General features: G+C 39.2%; 1 protein-coding gene across 4 annotated transcripts in view; it reads right to left on the bottom strand.

The window, feature by feature from the left end:
- Positions 1-634: 634 nt before the first annotated feature.
- Positions 635-18,560, bottom strand: part of MSANTD1 (Myb/SANT DNA binding domain containing 1) — a 43,195-nt gene continuing 25,269 nt past the window's right edge. For all 4 annotated transcript variants that reach the window (XM_080411101.1, XM_080411102.1, XM_080411099.1 and 1 more), the window contains exon 4: positions 635-10,058. In XM_080411101.1, the coding sequence (XP_080267227.1) occupies positions 9,818-10,058 (241 nt within the window). In that variant the 3' untranslated portion in view covers positions 635-9,817. The remainder of the gene's footprint in view (positions 10,059-18,560) is intronic.

Raw genomic sequence — 18,560 nt, 5'->3', positions numbered from 1 at the left:
TGACAGCATGTGTGGAAGTCTTCTCAGTGCCCTCACCATCGCTTCTTAAGGTTCCTCTCATTCTGTTCCATGGTGAAAGTTCAACGTTGATGGATTATTTCTTTGAACCTGTGGCAGCCATCCTCCTCTCTCACCTTTTTAAAGATACACTTGTGGTGGCTGTTTCATGAGTCAGGTGATCCACGCAGTTCCTGATGAAATCCTGGTGATTATGGTGGATCCTCCATAAACATCCTTTCCTTGGTAATTGGCTTGCTCCAGGTTATTGCTACCATAACATCCTAATTTCATCTGAAACAGAAAATTAGCCTATGCTTGTTTCCGTAGACGTATTCTTAAGACTGAACCTGAACTGCATACCTCACACATCAAGTATACTTTCTTATTTGGAATGAGCAAGACAAGATCATGGGGCTTAGCTGTGTCTCCAGCTAAAAGATTCAGAGACATCACTATATCTGGAGACAGATGACTGAATATAAGGACTACCAGAGACTAATATTCCTGTAGTGCTGAGGAATGCTGCAGCAGTGTTCAGGCAATTTAAACTTTCATTAGGCACCATGTCATTGCTGATGCTTCAGCACATAGGCTGACTGTCTTCAATGAAAGATGCATGGTGCCCATGCAGTGTGCACGGGATGTTGCGTGGAGGTGTTCATTGCACAAGTGAACACATACAGTCAGTCGCACAGAAGGAAAGTCTACTTGAGAATAAAGTTCTTCAATGTATATTGTACCTTCTTTAACCACCTTTCTAAAATGAGATCATGGCTTATTTTCTTGAGAATGCATAAACCAAATCACAAGAAATTCTTGCCAGCAAGGAGACATGAAACAAGTGCATTATTTCTGGTGTAACCATTTCAGCTGTAGTCATAGTTTTTACTGAATGTTAACCAATGTGAACCAGCTCTAAACAGGCTTAAATCCTTGAATACAGATGAGATGTAGATTTAAACCCTAGGTGGACAGTTTTCTTTTTGTGAAAGATTTAACAGTGGGGTATTTCATCTTCATCTAGTGATGTTCCAAGTTAAGCTAACTGAAAAAGAAGTATATAAAATATTCATATAAGCTTAAAGAAAGTGTAGCATTAGAATTAACACCTCACAACTTCACTGCATTTGATCTAATTATATTGAATTAAAGGTAAATTATAGTTAAACCTGTAGGGGGAAGAATGAGGATCATGGAGAGTTTTTAAAGTAGTTTCAATTAATTTTCTAAATATGTTTACTGCAGTTCATAGAAAATTGATATTCCTATAGCTTCCTTCAGTGAAACAAACCTTCCTCAAGCTGTGATAAGTACTTCTCAACATTCAAGCACGTAGCAAATTTTATACCTTTAATGGTATGCACCAATTCATTTTTTTCTTGCAATGCATAGCAGTCCAGAACTTACTCCTAAGACAGCAACATATAGTCAGGAAGTTAGACATTTACTGAAAATATTACCAATACATTTACAAATACAAATTGAGATATAAATGCTTTAACATCTTAAACATTTTAAGAGTTATTTGCCAAATTCTTAGAAACTGATGAAAGAAGCACAATAGCACAGTTTAAGAAAGCAGAAAGAAAGGATTTATATTCAGATAACTGAAAGCAGCTACTTTGAAAGATTCTTTCATATGAGGTACTTTCTTTAAAAAAATATGGTAGCACTGAACAAGAGATTTGGAATACAAGCAACAACACCCTTCACTACATTGCAACTATTTTACAAAGATACAGTTCTAATGGGTGTCTTCAACTACCCGTACATTTGTTGGAAGAACAATGCAATGGCTCACGTATTATCCATCAAGTTTCTGGAATGCACAGAGGGCTGCCTTCTCATACAAATGTTAGATATGCCAACCAGGAATGAGGCACTGCTGGACTTGCTACTCACAAACCAAGAAAACCTGATTTTGTAATATCTCAGTTAGTGATAGCCTTGGCTGCAATGATCACAATATTGTAGAGTTTGGGATCTTGCTGAGCATGCTGAAGGTTAGTACTAAGACAAAGGGTTTAGATTTTAGAAGAGCAAACTTCAGCGAGAGCTCAGCTGGGAGTGTTTCTGTGGGAAACTTCCATGGAGGATAAAGGAGCTAATGAGTGCTGGGTTTTTTTCAAGAATGCTTTCCTGGAAGCACAGAAACAATTAATCCCCTTTAAAAGTAAGGGAAGTAGGCAGAGCAAGAGACCTCCTTGGCTTAACTGCAAGCTTCCGAATCTGCTCAAAACCAAAAGAGAAGCATACCAGCAATGGAAAAGCAGACGAATACCCATTGAGAACTACAAGGGCATTTCCAGGGTGTGCAGAGATGCAGTTAGAAAAGCAAAAGCTCAGCTCAAATTGAAATTGGCCAGAGATGACAAAAACTACAAGAAAGGGTTCTTCAGATATGCAAACAACAAGCAGAAAGAGAAGGAAAATATTGGCTCGCTGTGAAACAGGAGGGGTGAATTTTTCACCAACAATACTGAAAAGGCAGAGAGGTTCACAACACTTTATTCACCTCTGCCTTTACCAGTACTGTTGGACCCCAGGCCTTGGGAACATAAATTGGTTTGACACAAACACAGACCCGCGGTCAGTGAAGGAAGAGATAGTATGTAAACTATTATAGGAGCCTGACCCCTACAAATTGGTGGGCCTTGACATTATCCACTTGAGGGTGTTAGAGCTGGCTGATGTTATTGTGAGGCCACTCCCCATAATCTTTGAGAAGTTTTGGAGATCAGGGTACATCCCAGAAGACTGGAAGAAGGCTAATGTCACCCCCATCTACAAGAAGGGCTTAAAGGAGGATCCAGGAAATTATAGGCCCATCAGTCTTATTCCAGTCGATGGGAAAGCTATGGAATGAATCTTCCTGGGAACTATCATGAGTTAAATGAAGCATGTGATTGGGAAACACCAGCACAGATTCACAAAGGGCAAATCATGCTTGACAAACCTGATTGCCTTCTACGGCAAGGTAACCTGCTCAGTTCATGTGGGGCAAGTGGTGGACTTGTCTACCTGGTTTCCCACAAAAATACAGTTTCCCACAGCCGCCTCCTAGAGAAACTGGCATGTTACAGTCTAGACTGTGTGGGGAACTGGCTGATAGGCTGCATCCAGAGACTGGTAGTAGATAGCTCCTTTCAACCTGGCAACCTGTCACAAGTGGGGTCCCCCAGGGATCAGTATTGGGCCCAATGCTGCTTATTATTTTCATAAGTGGTCTGGATGATGGGATCAAGCGTACCCTGATGTAGTTTGCTGATGATACCAAACTGAGCAGGGAAGCAGACACTTTGGAAGGGAGAGTCACCCTGTGAGAAGACCTGGCTAGCCTGGAAGAGTGCAACAAGGACAACTGTAAGGTCTTGCACCTGGGAAAACGTAATCCAGGAGTGCAGCATAGGCTGGGATCTACCTGGCTGGGAGAAGCTCTGTGGAAATGGACCTGGGGGTTCTGGTGGACGAGCTCAATATGACTGAACAGTGTGCTACTGAGGCAAAGAAAGCCACCAGGATGTGGAGTTGCATCAACAAGGGCATCACTGGTTAATAATAAGTCATTATCCCACTGTACTCAGTGCTTGTCAGGCCACACCTGGAATAGCGTGCTTGTGTTTGGTGCCTGCTGCACAAGAAAGATGTGGACAGGCCAGCGAGGGCCCAGAGAAGGGCCACAAAGATGCTGGGAGGACTGGGAAGCCTGCCGTGTGAGGAAAGGCTGAGAGCTGTGTTTGTTCAGCCTTGAGAAAAGAAGGCTTAGGGGACACCTTATCACCCTGTTCCAGTATTTAAAGCGTGGCTGGAAAGAAGGTGGAGACGCCCTTTTTACAAGCAGTCACATGGAAAAGATGAGGGGTAATGGGTACCATTTACTCCTGGAGAGATTCCAATTGGACACGAGGAAAATTTGGGGACAATCAGCTGTTGGAATAATCTCCCCAGGGAAGTGGTAGATTGCCCAGCATTGATTGCCAGCTGCCAAGATTCAGCTGGACAGGGTGCTGGGCCATCTTGTCTAGACCATACTTTTGTCGAGAAAGTTTGGTTCATAGGCTCATGGTTCTATGATTCAATGACATAACTTTCAACCAGGATCAAACTGAGATCTTACCTGTAGTAATTAGTCAGCTCTAGACAACTGGATGTCATTCACTGCAGATGACCGGTCTGTTTTCCAGAGAACATACCTGAAAATATTCATCCTTATTAAAATGTGTTTCAATAAGACACCTTAAAATAAGGTGTAGGAGAATGAAAAATTTCCAACTAGAAACATGCATAGGAACAAAATTTCATCCCCAAAATGGCAAAGTAATTTAAATGTTTCTGTTAAAACACTAAAAAAAATCAACACAGAAGTTTAATGATGTAGTCTCAAGCTTGCACACACAGGAAGTATGCTACCCATAAAATCAGGGGAAATAGACTAGCAATCTAGAGACCAGATGGTTAGTATTTACTTGCTGACATAACACCACCAAATGTTCCTAAATTCCTTTCTCAAATTTGCCTTTCACATTATATTATCAGCATAGGAACTAATCTGCGAACATATACATACAGAGTTCAATAAATTTGTTCATTTGAGCAGTCCCTTTGACTTTAAAACAAGAGACTATTCACAGAACCAGCCTGTCAACATAGAGTGAGTCTGCAGAGTTGTAAACTCTTTTTCCCTACACTGAATTGGGCAGATTAAGTCTGGAAAAATAACTAAAAAAATCTATATGTGGTTTTCTGCTGGTTTTGTACTTTACAAAAGAGAGAGCCATTTATGGAGAAAATCATAAAAGACATTCCGTGTCCATAAGTATATTGCCTGTTTTTCTGGATATCTGTTAGATTTGGCAAGACATGAAATAAACTGAAATCTTAAAATGCCTCTCCAATTTGAAGTCAAGGAATAAAATAAAAAAAAGTTACAAAATATTTTAACCAGCAAACTGTTAATACCAATATGAGAAAATGCTGTTTAATTATAATGGGATCATCCTGCAAATTACTTAACCTCTCTAGTTTCTGAAAAATATTTTTGCTTCCAGATGTTTGTCCAGAGACTTATTTTTCTCTGGTGGGATAAAAGTGTTAGTACTTGCTGTACGCTGTTTCTAACTTGTCTAAGTTATCTGTAGGAGCTCTCTGTTCAAAATATACAGAATTCCACTAGTGTTAGCTCTTCATATTCATACTGTAACTTTTCTCCTTCAGCATTGCTTTTTCTTCCATTTTCACTTTCCTGTCTTCCTTCTCATCCCTGTCATTACTACCTTTGTTCGGAGGCATTTACTTAGCCCCTTTGCCCAACATTTTTTGCCATCTTTCCTTTCATCACAATCCACTTCTCCTTGATTGCTTGCATGTTTTGCAATGTCCCGTTTTCTCACCTGCCTCCTCAGGTTCCTTTTCATTCTATTTTCACATCACTTAAAAAGTCACCTGCCTCCAGGCAGTGAATTTCCTCCCCTATTTATTTTTTCCATTTGCACCATCTGTGTGTATGTGTGTAATACAGGTGCTTCATTTAGTGAAAGCGGTATCATACTGTGTTGACCCTGTTACTGCCCTGAAAATAAGAAATTTGTCTTCCTGTGCTACAGTTTACTTGTTGATCACACTTCTAGAAGCCACAAGGGAGTTCCTTTAATGTCATAGTTACAATGGTAAAGTTGAGTAACCCCTGATGTGCTCTCCTTGAATACTTACTACACCGTATACCCCCCACTCATACAGACACAGAAGCAGTGTCCCAGCTTTGCAAAACTAGGAATTCTACCAAGCATTTTAATTCTAGGCAGGTCTTTCAAGTTACAATTAGTCTGAATATCTCAAACTTTCAAGTATCTTTACATGCAGCTAACTGTCCCATATAGATGAGAAATCTGTGCCTACCTTACAAACAAATGCAGAAAAATCCCTCAGCCTGTTTTTTTTCAAGTAAATGTTCAGTCTTTAAAACAAATGAAACAGCAGCAAAAAGAAACTATGGGTAGGTAGGGAATTTTCAACCTGTTTTCAAAAAAAGCTTTAGAAAACTTCTGTCATACATAAAACTAGTTATACTTGTCTACATCAGTGCTCTGTTCACTCCCTGCACAAAACCAGGGCTAGAATATAAATAATCTGGAAGCATGGGGATAAAGCCTTTTGTTAAAGAGATAAGGTTTAAAAATTTAACTTCTAATTTTAACTACTAAAAAAATGATGGTTTATGTAGAAATAAAATCTCACAACTTCCAGAAAACACCACTTCCTTGAATGCAGTTATGTAAGACAATGTTCAGAGTCTCATCTAGAATGTGGTTTACCATTCTGGTCATTCATCTTTAAAAGAATGAACTCAAAGAGCAAAATCAGCAAAACAGTTATCAGAATAATCTCTACGTCATAAAAGAGTTTTATTCTCCTGAAAAAGGGCTGCATGGGACGCAACCTTTGGCGCTCAAGAGTAAACACTACAGAAAGCGGCAAAATCAGTGTTGGTACATAAAGAAATTGGTATAAATTGACCAGGAATAATCCTAGAAGCAATCTTCTAAATTGCATTTTATCCATCTGTAATGCAGCTCTTGTAATTCTGGGGACCAAACACTTAATTCATTATAAGATACAGGCCCACACATTTACAAAAGGGATTACATGACATGATTGCTTGTGGTTAAAAGCAAGGAATCGGTGGATTTCCTCCATTCCTGTGTTTCTACAGCTCTGGAATTATAATTCTCATAGCATGCAAGGAGAGGGACTACCTACTCTACAGCACAAAGTTCAAATATGCTGCCATTGTTATTGCTCATTAATTGGATTTAATTGCTTTAATGGTCAAGTAGATAATATCAGTAAATATTAATAGTTCCCACGGAGTCAGGGGAGACTTACTGTAACACAAGTTAAATTGTCAGGAAGCACTACAACATGGGTATATCTGCCTACCCAAATCTGTGACACATCTACATTTGTAATGTGCAAAACCATGACAAAGCACACAACATATATTCCCCTCTCTCTTATATGTCTGTATGGCAATGCTCTTGCAGGTATTCTGATCACCTATATGACATTAGGAACAGTCCTGCTTTTAACAGTAGTCCTGCAGGCAGAGATATAGTACGGTTTCATGATTCTCTTTCAGATATGACTAATTCAGTTTTACATACACAAAAGTATTGGGAATTTCACTTTTGCTAAATGTCAGCTATCACCCTATCGTTGCAGAATCAGACCTGACACTTGCCCTTTTTCCAATCACCTAATCACTGTAGCAAATGTGAAAGAAAGTTCCTTCATTTATACCTCAGCAGCCACCATTTTCTGCAGGTTGAATCTTATACTACATTTGCATTATCCTGTTATCATCAATTAAACTCTATAGGAATGAGCCACATTTACATACTTAACCATTCTTAATTTTCATACCTGCAGGATCTTCTAAGAAATGTTTCCACGTATTACTAATTTTCTTGGTGAATATAAACTTTATCCTGTTTACTAAGTATAATTGCAGAGTAATTGGTTGTGTCGGGGTTTTAAAATAGTTTAACTAACATTAGCTTAAGCAACAATACATTACATTACATAGGAAAATGCAAACACCTTCAAAAATAAAGTTTCAAGAGGGGATATTGTTTAATAGCAAGAATGGAGAATGGCCTGAATTCCTAATACTAACATTAATTCTGTACTTTCTGTACCTGAATGTAACCTTCAGTCTTGCAAATACAGTGAAAGCAGCAGAAATATGTTTTTCAAGGAGAACGCAAAAAGAAATGGTATGTAGGAAATTCAGCCGACGAACTTTTGATATTAAAGGTTATTTCAATGTCTTACTTCACTGAAGAACCAAGCACTTGCTGGTACTTACTTTACCGACTTAAATACAATCCTCTATGCCTCCGGCTCCCTCTTGTGGTGTATCGATGTTGATCGGCCTTACAGACCACACCTTAGAGCATCTAATTGCACACCGAAGCTGTGCCACCAGCAGATAAGAAAGTTTGCCAACGACACCAAGCTGAGTGGTGCAGTCAACCCGCTGGAGGGAAGGGATGCCATCCACAGGGACTTTGCCAGGCTTGAGAGGTGAGCCCGTGTGAACCTCGTGAAGTTCAGCAAAGATGGGTTGAGGCAATCCCAAGCACAAATACAAGCAGGGTGGAGAATGGGTTGAGAGAAATCCTGAAGAGAAGGACTTGGGTGTGTTGGTGGACAAAAAGCTCAACATGACCTGGCAATGTGTGCCTGCAGCCCAGAAAACCAACTGTATCCCGGGCCACATCGAAGCAAGTGTGGCCAGCGGGAAAAGGGAGGTGATTCTGCCCCTCTGCTTTGCTCTGGTGAGACCCCACCAGGAGTGCTGCATCCAGCTGTGGGGCCCTCAGCACAGGAAAGACATGGATCTCCTCGAGTGAGTCCCAAGGAGGGCCACCAAGATGATCAGAGGGCTGGAGCACCTCTCCTGTGAGGAAAGGCTGAGAGAGTTAGGGTTGTTCAGCCTGGCTCCAAGGAGCCTTTATTGTGGCCTTCCAGTACCTGAAGGATGCCTACAAGAAAGCTGGAGAGAGACTGTTTGCAAGGGCATGTAGTGATAGGACAAGAGGTAATGGCTTTAAACTGAAAGAGGGTAGATTTATATTAAATATAAGGAAGAAATTATTTACCATGAGGGTGGTGAGGCACTGGAACAGATTGCCCGGAGAAGCTGTGGATGCCCCATCCCCGAAGTGTTCAAGGCCAGGCTGGATGGGGCTTGGAGGAACCGGGTCTAGTGGAAGGTGTCCCTGCCCATGGCACGGGGGTTGGAACTAGATGATCTTGAAGGTCCCTTCCAACCCCAACCATTCTATGAATCTATGAAATACTACCATAGAGGTTTTGAATGTTCTTCATTACTTCCATCTCTATATTTCACACATCAGTACAGGATATCTTTACACTGCAATTAAGAATTAAAAAACTTTGACCATGTTTACCTCTCCCAGAATTTTTCACTGTCCAAAGCATACTATCTGCTCAGCAATAATAAATTTCTTCTTTTTCTTTATTTCATTTGATAGATTATATATATATATGTATATACACACAGTACAATATTTTTCTTTTGTGATAGAGAATAAATGGGAGTTTTCATTGCTGGTTGTTCTTTAAGTCAACAGATTCCAGTTAATAATGAAAAAAATTAAACATTTAATATCAAAAGCAACTTCAAGTATCTTCTATACATTTTAGTATTCAGTATATAGTGAGGTGGTTGGGGGGGGGTGTCTTTTTATATCAAAAGTGTATTTGAATAGACTATTTTTACCCTAATACTTTTAGAGTACTATTCATATCAGGCATGGAGTTAAAAATTATGTATCTCCACAAGAACCATAGGTCACTTGTACAATCATGGCGTATGTTTCAAAACAGGGTTTAATCATCAGCAAAGTCAAGATGCAATTACCATGCTTAGAAATGCACTATTTTGTTCCCCTACAACAGGTCAAGCTATAGTCCTTGATGCGAAGCGATACACAACACCACTGTTTGTAAAACAATACCTGACCTAGGCATTAATAGTACTGAAGTTCCCAGAGCTATTCATCCCTTAACCTTTCCGTATAAAAATAATTCAACTTAGGCATATATTGCACTAATTTTATCATACTGGATAGCTCTCACCCTCCATTATCTGTTCTCTCTGCTTAACTAAGATTACACTAGGGTTTTAATTTCCATGGAAAACCTGGGAATAGGGCAACAGACACACATGTGGTGTGCAATAAAGGGATATCTATATTATCAATAGTCATCTCAGAGGCATTCACAACGGAAACTACACATTAGATTTGGAGATCATTTTCTCCAGTAGATTCATCATTCTCTCCTGTAACTGTAAGCTTTGAACTTGAATGATGTTCTGCTGATCCAAAATCCTGCGTACTTCTCTACAGGTTTCTTCCATAGCTCTGCTCAACTTCTTTTGTTCTTCCAACATGGCCTCCATTAATTTTAGCTTCTTCTTTTGGAAGCTGCAGTTTTGCATTTTTCTTTTCTTAACTGGTCTTTCTTCAGCTCTGAAATGTGAATATTTGATACCAATTAAACTCATATTTATTTTAAAAGCTATGTTAGAAACTAAAACTCTATACTACATTCTTAGCCAAGTTACAACATAGTCCTATTTTTAAACCCCTCTGTGTTCTCCAATAAATTCCCTCTCAAGTTCATGTCAAAACATAAGTATTTACTGTATTTGTGCGTAGTGTTACAGAATGTTAAAATTTTTTTTTTTAAATCACATTCCTTTTAGAAAGAATTTTCCCTGCACAATACCAGGCATCTTGGGATTTTTTTGTTTTGTTTTGTTTTTAATCTTGACTTTTCTTACATATTGAATTTGTAAACTGTATTGGAAGAGACATTTTGCTTATCTGGCCCTTTAAACTCCAGTTTTAAAGCTGCACTAACCATTCCATCTAGAGAAAGTGCTGCACTGTTCTGTGCAGTGGTAAGCCACAGTTTGTTTTCTAAAGCTTCACATCAGTAAGGCTGGTCCCACTACAGAATACTAGTCTCAGAATTTGCCCTTGCACTGAGACACAGCAGTTGCACTGACCACTTATTTATATATTCCATCACAAAACATTATAAACAACATAAAAGTTTAGCAGGATACAGTTTACAAGATGCCCCCTTCTCTTAGTGGATGAGGGAAAGGCTGTGGATGTTGTGTACCTGGACCTTAGTAAAGCCTTTGACACCATCTCCCAGAGCATCTCCTGGAGAAACTAGCTTCTCGTGCTTTGCATGGGTTTGCTCTGCACTGGGTAAAGACCTGTCCAGATGGCTGGGCCCAAAGCACGGTGGTGAATGGGAGTTACCTCCCACTGGTGGCCGGTCACAGGGGGTGTTCCCCAGGGCCCAGCGCTGGGGCCAGTCCTGTCTAATGTCATTATCAATGATCTGGACAAGGGGATCGAGTGCACCCTCAGTCAGTTTGCAGATGGCACCAAGTTGTGGGGTAGTGTTGATCTGCTGGAAGGCACGAGGCTCTGCAGAGGGAGCTGGGCAGGCTGGATTGATGGGCCAAGGCCAGTTGTATGAGGTTCAACAAGGCTCAGTGCTGGGTCCTGCCCTTGGGTCACACCAGCCCCACACAGCGCTGCAGGCTGGGGGCAGAGCAGCTGGGAAGCTGCCTGGGGGGAAAGGGCCCGGGGGTGCTGGCTGACAGCCAGCTGAACATGAGCCGGCAGCGTGCCCAGGTTGCCAAGAAGGCCAACAGCGTCCTGGCTGGTATCAGAAACAGCGTGGCCAGCAGGCTGTCAAAATTGGAACAACTGCCCAGGGAGGTGGTGTAGTCACCATCCCTGGAGGTACTTAAAAGATCATAGATGTGGCACTTAGGGACATGGTATAGTGGTAGACTTGGCAGTGCTGGGTTAACACTTGGACTCAATGATCTTAAAGGTCTTTTCCAACCTAAATGATTCTATGATTCATATCTGCTTTTAGAGGCATTTTCCAGTTGCACTTTAACTTTTTTAAATTAAATGTATTTGTCACAAACACAAGATACTATAGGTACCTTCTTCTCATATTTAGTCTAATGACAAATTTTATCAAGTAGGATACCTAACCAAAAAAACCCACCATTCTTTGCTTCAAACTCCTAACTTTTTAACAGTCATTTCAAGCACACTATAACCCTCTGCCTATAGTTTTGTTTTCACCATAATGTTAAGGCAAGACTCTGTATTAAATATAGTAATTAATTGTTACTTGGATTAAAAAAAAAAGTTATTCTGAAATTCAAAAAGAGTATTTGTAGTCCTTGCAGAACACCAGATTGCCAAATCCAAGTCTGTCTATGTATCCAGTCATGTTGATGTTCCTCTAGCAGAATGTATCTCAGATTTCTCAGGGTATAAATGATAGACAAGCATGTATCAAATTGCACATCCTCATCTGAAATGAATGTAGAACTGCCATATGCGATTTGGGTAATATTTTAAGACTTTCCTCTATGCTGCATCATTCTGAGTTTCTGTTTTGGAAGAGAGAGATAAACTTAGCAATAGACAGTGTTCTCAAGGTGAATGGTTCACACCACTGACCTAACTTGGGCTGACAGTGCAACACATTAATTCAAAACCAGCCTACACCGCATACAAGTCAGAACAGGCACACACAGACCTGTTTCTTTTAACCTGCAATCTAAGCAGCATGCTGAATTGTGAAGCAGGAAGAAAGGCAAGTAGAAGGCAAACATGTAAGTGTACTACACACCTTAAAAGCCTCCAGTTACAGGTGGATAACTACTTTTCTGACTTAAAGTGATAGTCCACGTGTTCGTTCACACTTTTTATAACTCCGGACTGGAGATCCCAACATCAAAGTTAACTGATGATGGGTCTTGAAGTCCCTTTACACAAACAGCAGTCTCTGTCGTGTTCTGCCAAACACAGTATCCTTTCTAAGTGAAATGCAATAATGACATAGCAGAGTTGTGAGTGGTATGCCAAGTCAACATCCTTGAATAAGGATAACTTGAACTCTAGTGGAATGTGTTTTTATTAAGGTGAAGAAGGGGAGTGGGGGGGGAGGTCACTCAGCTGTGGCAGATTTGTATCAAAATTTCATTCATGTTCTTACCCTACTTGACACAGTCTTTGTGCAACTGCGACTGTGACATTCACATCTCTCAGCAAAAGAAATAAACAATCCTAAGCACCTGAAAGCACCTGAAAGGCTTAATGCAAATACCACAAAAAGACACAAGCCCCTTGACATTTAAGAGTGCAATGACCCCAAAAGGGTGAGGTCTATGAAAAGAAACAAGTGGATTAGATTAAATGCTGTTAAAACCTGAGAGGAAAAAAAAATAGAATTGGTCTTGAGGGAAACTGTTTGAGTACTGTTTAGCCACTTGAATGTGCTGTACCCCTGTATACAGGTAAGAAAGAACAAGAGTCTTCCTTTATAAATGTAGACTAACATGGTGAACAAGAACTACTGGCTTTCAGACTATCCAAGAATTTAAAGTTACTTGTACAATTCAAAGGGCTTTATTACCATTACACTGCTATGATGTTGCTAAGGGAAAGAAGTCATCATCTTTATGCTAAACAAAACTTTGGGAGATATACAAAATAACCTCATTTTTGCAGATTCTATATATCATATTTGATTTTGGCCATCAAATAAATGTGTGTAAAATAAATACATGCTGCTCTGCTCAAACTGTGCGTCAAGCTTGCAGGTGATCACTGAGATTATCACAGCCAGACAATTCTCCAAGAATGGATCTTGGCTGACAGCAAAGTCTGTTTTCCCCCATTGATCTAAGGGCCAGAATGATTTCAAATGTGGTTCTCAAAGGGGTCAAGCAAGTGGGAAAAGCCTACAGCAATCTAAGGACAACACTGAATCTGTTATTCCAAGGTACCCATCACTGCACTCACATTGACGAAGAATGCATCCTTTCTGGTAGACAAAGCAAGAAACTTTCAGAAACGATGGTATTATTTTAGCCAAAGCAACCTTTTGGATTTAAACTTGTCTTCACAGAGGATTTAAATATTGAAAACTAATGGATCTCTATCCTCATCCCTATACAGAACTAGAAAGTAGCTATGTAAGAGCTCTTGACTGAAACAAGTAAGAATTGGTTCCTAGAGCCACAAGAGGGCTTGCGTCTTGTCAAAGTAAACACTAGTGAGAATGGTCCTTAATAAGGAATGAGAGAAAATCTGAGGCATGTCAATGGTACTGAGCTGCCCTGAGTATTGCATGACTTTCTTGGCAATTGTGGCTACTATTTATTTTAACCATGACAAAAAAAAAAAAAAAAAAAAAAAAAAAAAAAAAAAAAGCCATGAAAAAAGGAGATGGAGTGGCTTGGATTGAAAGATTTTAAATAAGCCTTATTTTTAAGAGAAGAAAAAAAGTCTCCGAAGTGTTTTCCTAGAGTCTGTACAGGCTTTTATCCGTTTTTTAGATAAACAACAGTGGCCTATCAGAAACCTGTAAGACATAATCATATGTCCAAGATAATAACAGTCTTTGGAGCTCCAGAGAGGAAAGAGAGGCAAAATGTCTGGTGGTGATGGCAGCTAGTTGGGGAACTGTATCAGCAGTATCTGCGATCTGCTAATAACTGAGAAAGAGCTCACTGACAAGTGCTTGCTCAAAACCAGGTTTCAGCACAGAGAAATCCCCCAAAAGCCAGTGCACAAGGATTCTTCAAGGTCTCCTAAGTACTCTCTATGTTTGTTTACAATTAAACATGACTTGGTAATTAGACAGCCTTCACTGAAAACAAATACCCATTTCAGACACCCCTACCTTTGGTGGTGTTCCCAATTTCCTTTTTCCTCCACCCATAGTGACTATCAATGAAAGGGTTTTAAGGTCACTCACCAGTTCATAGTGAGGACCTGGAACTGACCATCCTCTCTTCTTGCAGAATAGCTCTTGAAGGAGAGCTCTTGAGAAGGGGTCTACAAAGGAAGGATCTAACGAATCTAATTTACAAGTAAAGAACACTCAGCAACATGAAATGATGTAAAATGTCCAGTGATGCCTGAAGGAGTTATTTGAATACTGAAGTGTTTCCTCAGATACTAAGCCATCTTTCTTAAGAAGTTCTAAGTCTCCTAGGTAGTACACCTGAGAGACCTCTCCATTGTCAATAACTTTTTATAACAGAAAGTCAAGAGGGAAGCAATGGGTTTCAGCACTGAGTAACCAACCAGCACGAGTATCCTCAAATAGTTCCAGCTAGGAGTATATCTAGTTTGGCAATCTATAGGCACAAGAATAAGAAATGATCACATTTGCTGTAGCGAACACCAAACACCCATTGGTTCCTGTCGCTGATTCTACATGTTGCATTCCTGTGAGGCCAACACCTCTGTGACATTAGGGGTGCAACAGATCCTAACAGCATCCACAGCCTTTGCCAAAAAAGCATCTCCACTCTTTTCCAAGCTTAGTCTCTGAAGGTAGATTTTGAGATCTGGAGGAAAGAGGAGTCTAAGAAATCCAGGACCTCAAATACAACCTGCTGATACTTTTGGACCTCTGTCGTCTATGGCAGGGAGCCTCTAAAGAGCATTAGCACTCGTATTCCACTGATCACACAAAGTATGAAGAGCTCTGGCATTGGGACCGTCTTCCAAGCAGAACCTTGCAAAGCTGTTTCCACACTATGCTCTAAAACAGACAGGCAGGATTCAAAGGAAGCAAACCAAGGGAAAGAAAATGTTCTATCTCATCTAGGACGAGTAGAAAAGACAGTGTGTATTGGGGACCAAGGGGAACAAAGCAAATTCTCCAGATACAATTAGGGAAGATATTAGGCAAGTCTCAAATGCATTTGTTGTCTCCCTATCTAAGACCAATTTAATTCACTGTTCAATTAAAAGTATTTTGATTGATTGCCTACACTCACCCAATAAGGCTCATTTCAGGGATGTGCATGAATAATTAATGAAGCAGGAGTTTAATACAAGAGTAATCCGTCCACCAAAATGTATTACCTCCTCAAAACCATGAAAACAATTCTTCCTTTCTGACTACTTCATGGAGAATGGGTCTCCAGTACCATCAGTTTCTGGAATTTATGACTTCCAACAGCTAACAGATGTTTCTGGCTTGTGTGTGCTTTTTTAGCTATGTACAGATCTGAGTAGACCTCCATAACCCACATCTTTATGGAAAGTAATTGACAACGATCTGGAAATAAGTAATATTAATATTAGAGATGGCACAAAGATCTTCAGAGTTTGAGGACTGAGGATCAGGCAACCTGGATCTTCTGGTAAACTAGGCTCATTCAAATGCATTCAGGAATTAATGAGGCTCATCCTTGAAGTAAAGTGTAGAAAAAAACCCACATAAATGGCTTGAAGCCTAGGCAAAGCATCTTGCTATGATGACAAGTCTGCATAAAGAGTTAAGATGCACTACATAATCTGCGCATAGCCTGAAGCTGAAACTTCTTTGTAGATGCTGCCCATTCAGATTTTAAATAGTCATGGCATAATTTTAGAAAGATTAAAAGCTTTGCCAAAACTCTTATTCCTGAATTAGCATCCTCACCAAGTTTTAATGCACTTCTATTAAATGATTCATATCTTGGTTAATTCATGTTACCAATTCTTATTCTTTGTCCATGTGTAAACTGTCTGTACCAAATTATTTGACCTACATTTAAAAATTTAAGAATACCAAAGATAGTATGATCATGGTATACAACTACCTTGAGGCAAAAAGTGAAAAAAAAAACTGAAAAGGTCTCCAATATAGCAAAAAGAAAGATAAATAGAACTAACATCTGAAAGCTTAATTCACTATAATGACATTAAAAACAAGCACTGGTTTAAGCAAGGCATTAATCACTGGAACAGATCCCTGTAGGGAAGAATGAATTCTCCATCTTCAGAATATATCAGATCTAGACTGGATATCTAGTAAGAAATTACCAAAAGTCAAATGAATCATAGAAACAAAGAAGTGGATATTAACAGAGGCATGGGGCTCCTGAGTGAGCAGTAGCCCACTGCTGAGAGGAGGCATGTCTCACAGAACCCCCCCTCCATAACTTATCTGGGCTCCACACCAGAATAACTGAATTCAAATACATGGATGGTATTTAACAAGAAGTCAGACTAGATGACATGGTGGTTTTATTACGGTGTATTAATCTATGGAAGTAACTCTTTCACCCCCATTTTCAGTATGATAAAAATGGCAGAACAGGTGAAGTCTGAACCACATTCACAGTCTGTATCATTATGATATATCAATACTTATAAATGAAAATAAAGACTATAAATTAGTCCACAGGATGAAAAACCAATGTTTCCTATTAGCTAAAAAATCATTTATTGTGATGTCAAGAATTTTGATTTTAAAAGTTTAAGCTGCAGTACAAGACTCCACCACACTGCATTATATTATCTGAACATAATAGAGTAATTCTACTATTGTCAGATGTTTTATGGATGTTGCAGTACAATACAAGCTTTGTTCAAGTCCAAGAGCAGTGTTAGAACAATACTAAATAAATAGTAGGTGCCTCATTAAAGGGAAGTAGGGATTCCAAATGTTTTCCTCATCTGCAAATTGCAACAAAAAATTAATTTTATCCCATGTTAATTGTACCATCACTAACTAGCAAAATTTGGTTTTTCTAAGAAGGTCCCCAATTCCAATGAATTTCAAATAAAATGCAAAGAAACACAGTTTTGACTATTTTTAACTTGAGTACATATTTATTGATTAAAGTATAAATCTTGACATTTTTCTCTATTGTGAAAGCTAAACACTAAATTCAATAATCTTTCCTTAAATTGTAATTTATATAGCCAGATAGCCTCCTGCTACGTTCAAGTATACTGTGGAAAATACAAAGCTGACACTCAAAAGCTGTGTCTGAGAATTTAAGGGAGTAACAGTAAAGTTTTCAGAAGTTTAAAAGCTGACATACAAAAGTACTGTTTGAGGATTTTTCACTATCCATTGGTGCCTTAACATTATGATTTTTATTACTGAAGAAAAAAAATCCCATAGCATAAGCTTACTTTGCCTGTGTATAGTCCTCTTCATAGAAAAATAATTGTAAAATATACAGTTGTAAAATGCATCTATATTTTACATATAGATGTGTGTATATTTTTCAAAATATGTTTCAAAATAATTGTTTTGCATAGTCATGAAGTACAAAAATTGAGAGAGAACTGAGGACTTCAAACATTCTTTTAACTTCTAATCCCAAGATTGTCTTCAGTTACTTTTTTGAATCTGTTAGATCAACTGTGTACCATTTAGAAGCAAGGGCATTTACAAAAAAGACAGGATGGACCCAGATTTTGTATGCTAATTCTTTTCTTTCTTGTTGGCTATTTCAAAGTGTTTTTCAAATACAGGATGACACACTAATTGCTTAAGCTGAAAATTGCTTCTCAGCTCATGATTTTCCATTAGTAACCTTAACAGAATTAGCTTCCTCGTCTTACTGTGGCAGCTCTAAGTGATTTTAACCCATCTGATATCATTAGCAAGTGCTGTATTTCCTTCTGGCCAAGAAAGGGTTCCCTACTCTTGCCCTCATTCATCAGGCTAAACTAAGCATGTCAAAGCTGTACAAGCTTTTCAAAACCCCCTACATGACCACTTGGATACCAGTTTTCCTCCTTCCAGATATGTGCCCCATTAATAGCACAATTGCCTTCTAACTTTTATTCTGATCATGATGCTCACCTGAAATTTTATACTACTCTTGAAAGTGGTATCTACTCCTCAATTTTTCCTTTTTTTAAATACATCAGAACTGTATTTAAACTTATGAATATGTACATATTTTGCTGTTAAATTATATGCACAGTATTATATTGTACAAAATTAATTTATAGTAGAGACTGTGAAGGAAGGAAGCAACAAATTATGGAGGTCCTACCACACAGACAGCTGACCTACCCTTCCCTCCAGCTCCCAAACCCTGTTGCACAGCCATCCTTCGCAGGCATCAGCAGCACAGCAACCTGACCTACTGCAAGGACAAAACATCATCA

Source organism: Falco punctatus (assembly GCF_963210335.1).
Source record: "Falco punctatus genome assembly, chromosome: 1".
Taxonomy (NCBI): Eukaryota; Metazoa; Chordata; class Aves; order Falconiformes; family Falconidae; genus Falco; species Falco punctatus.
This window is presented reverse-complemented; position numbering and strand designations above follow the sequence as displayed.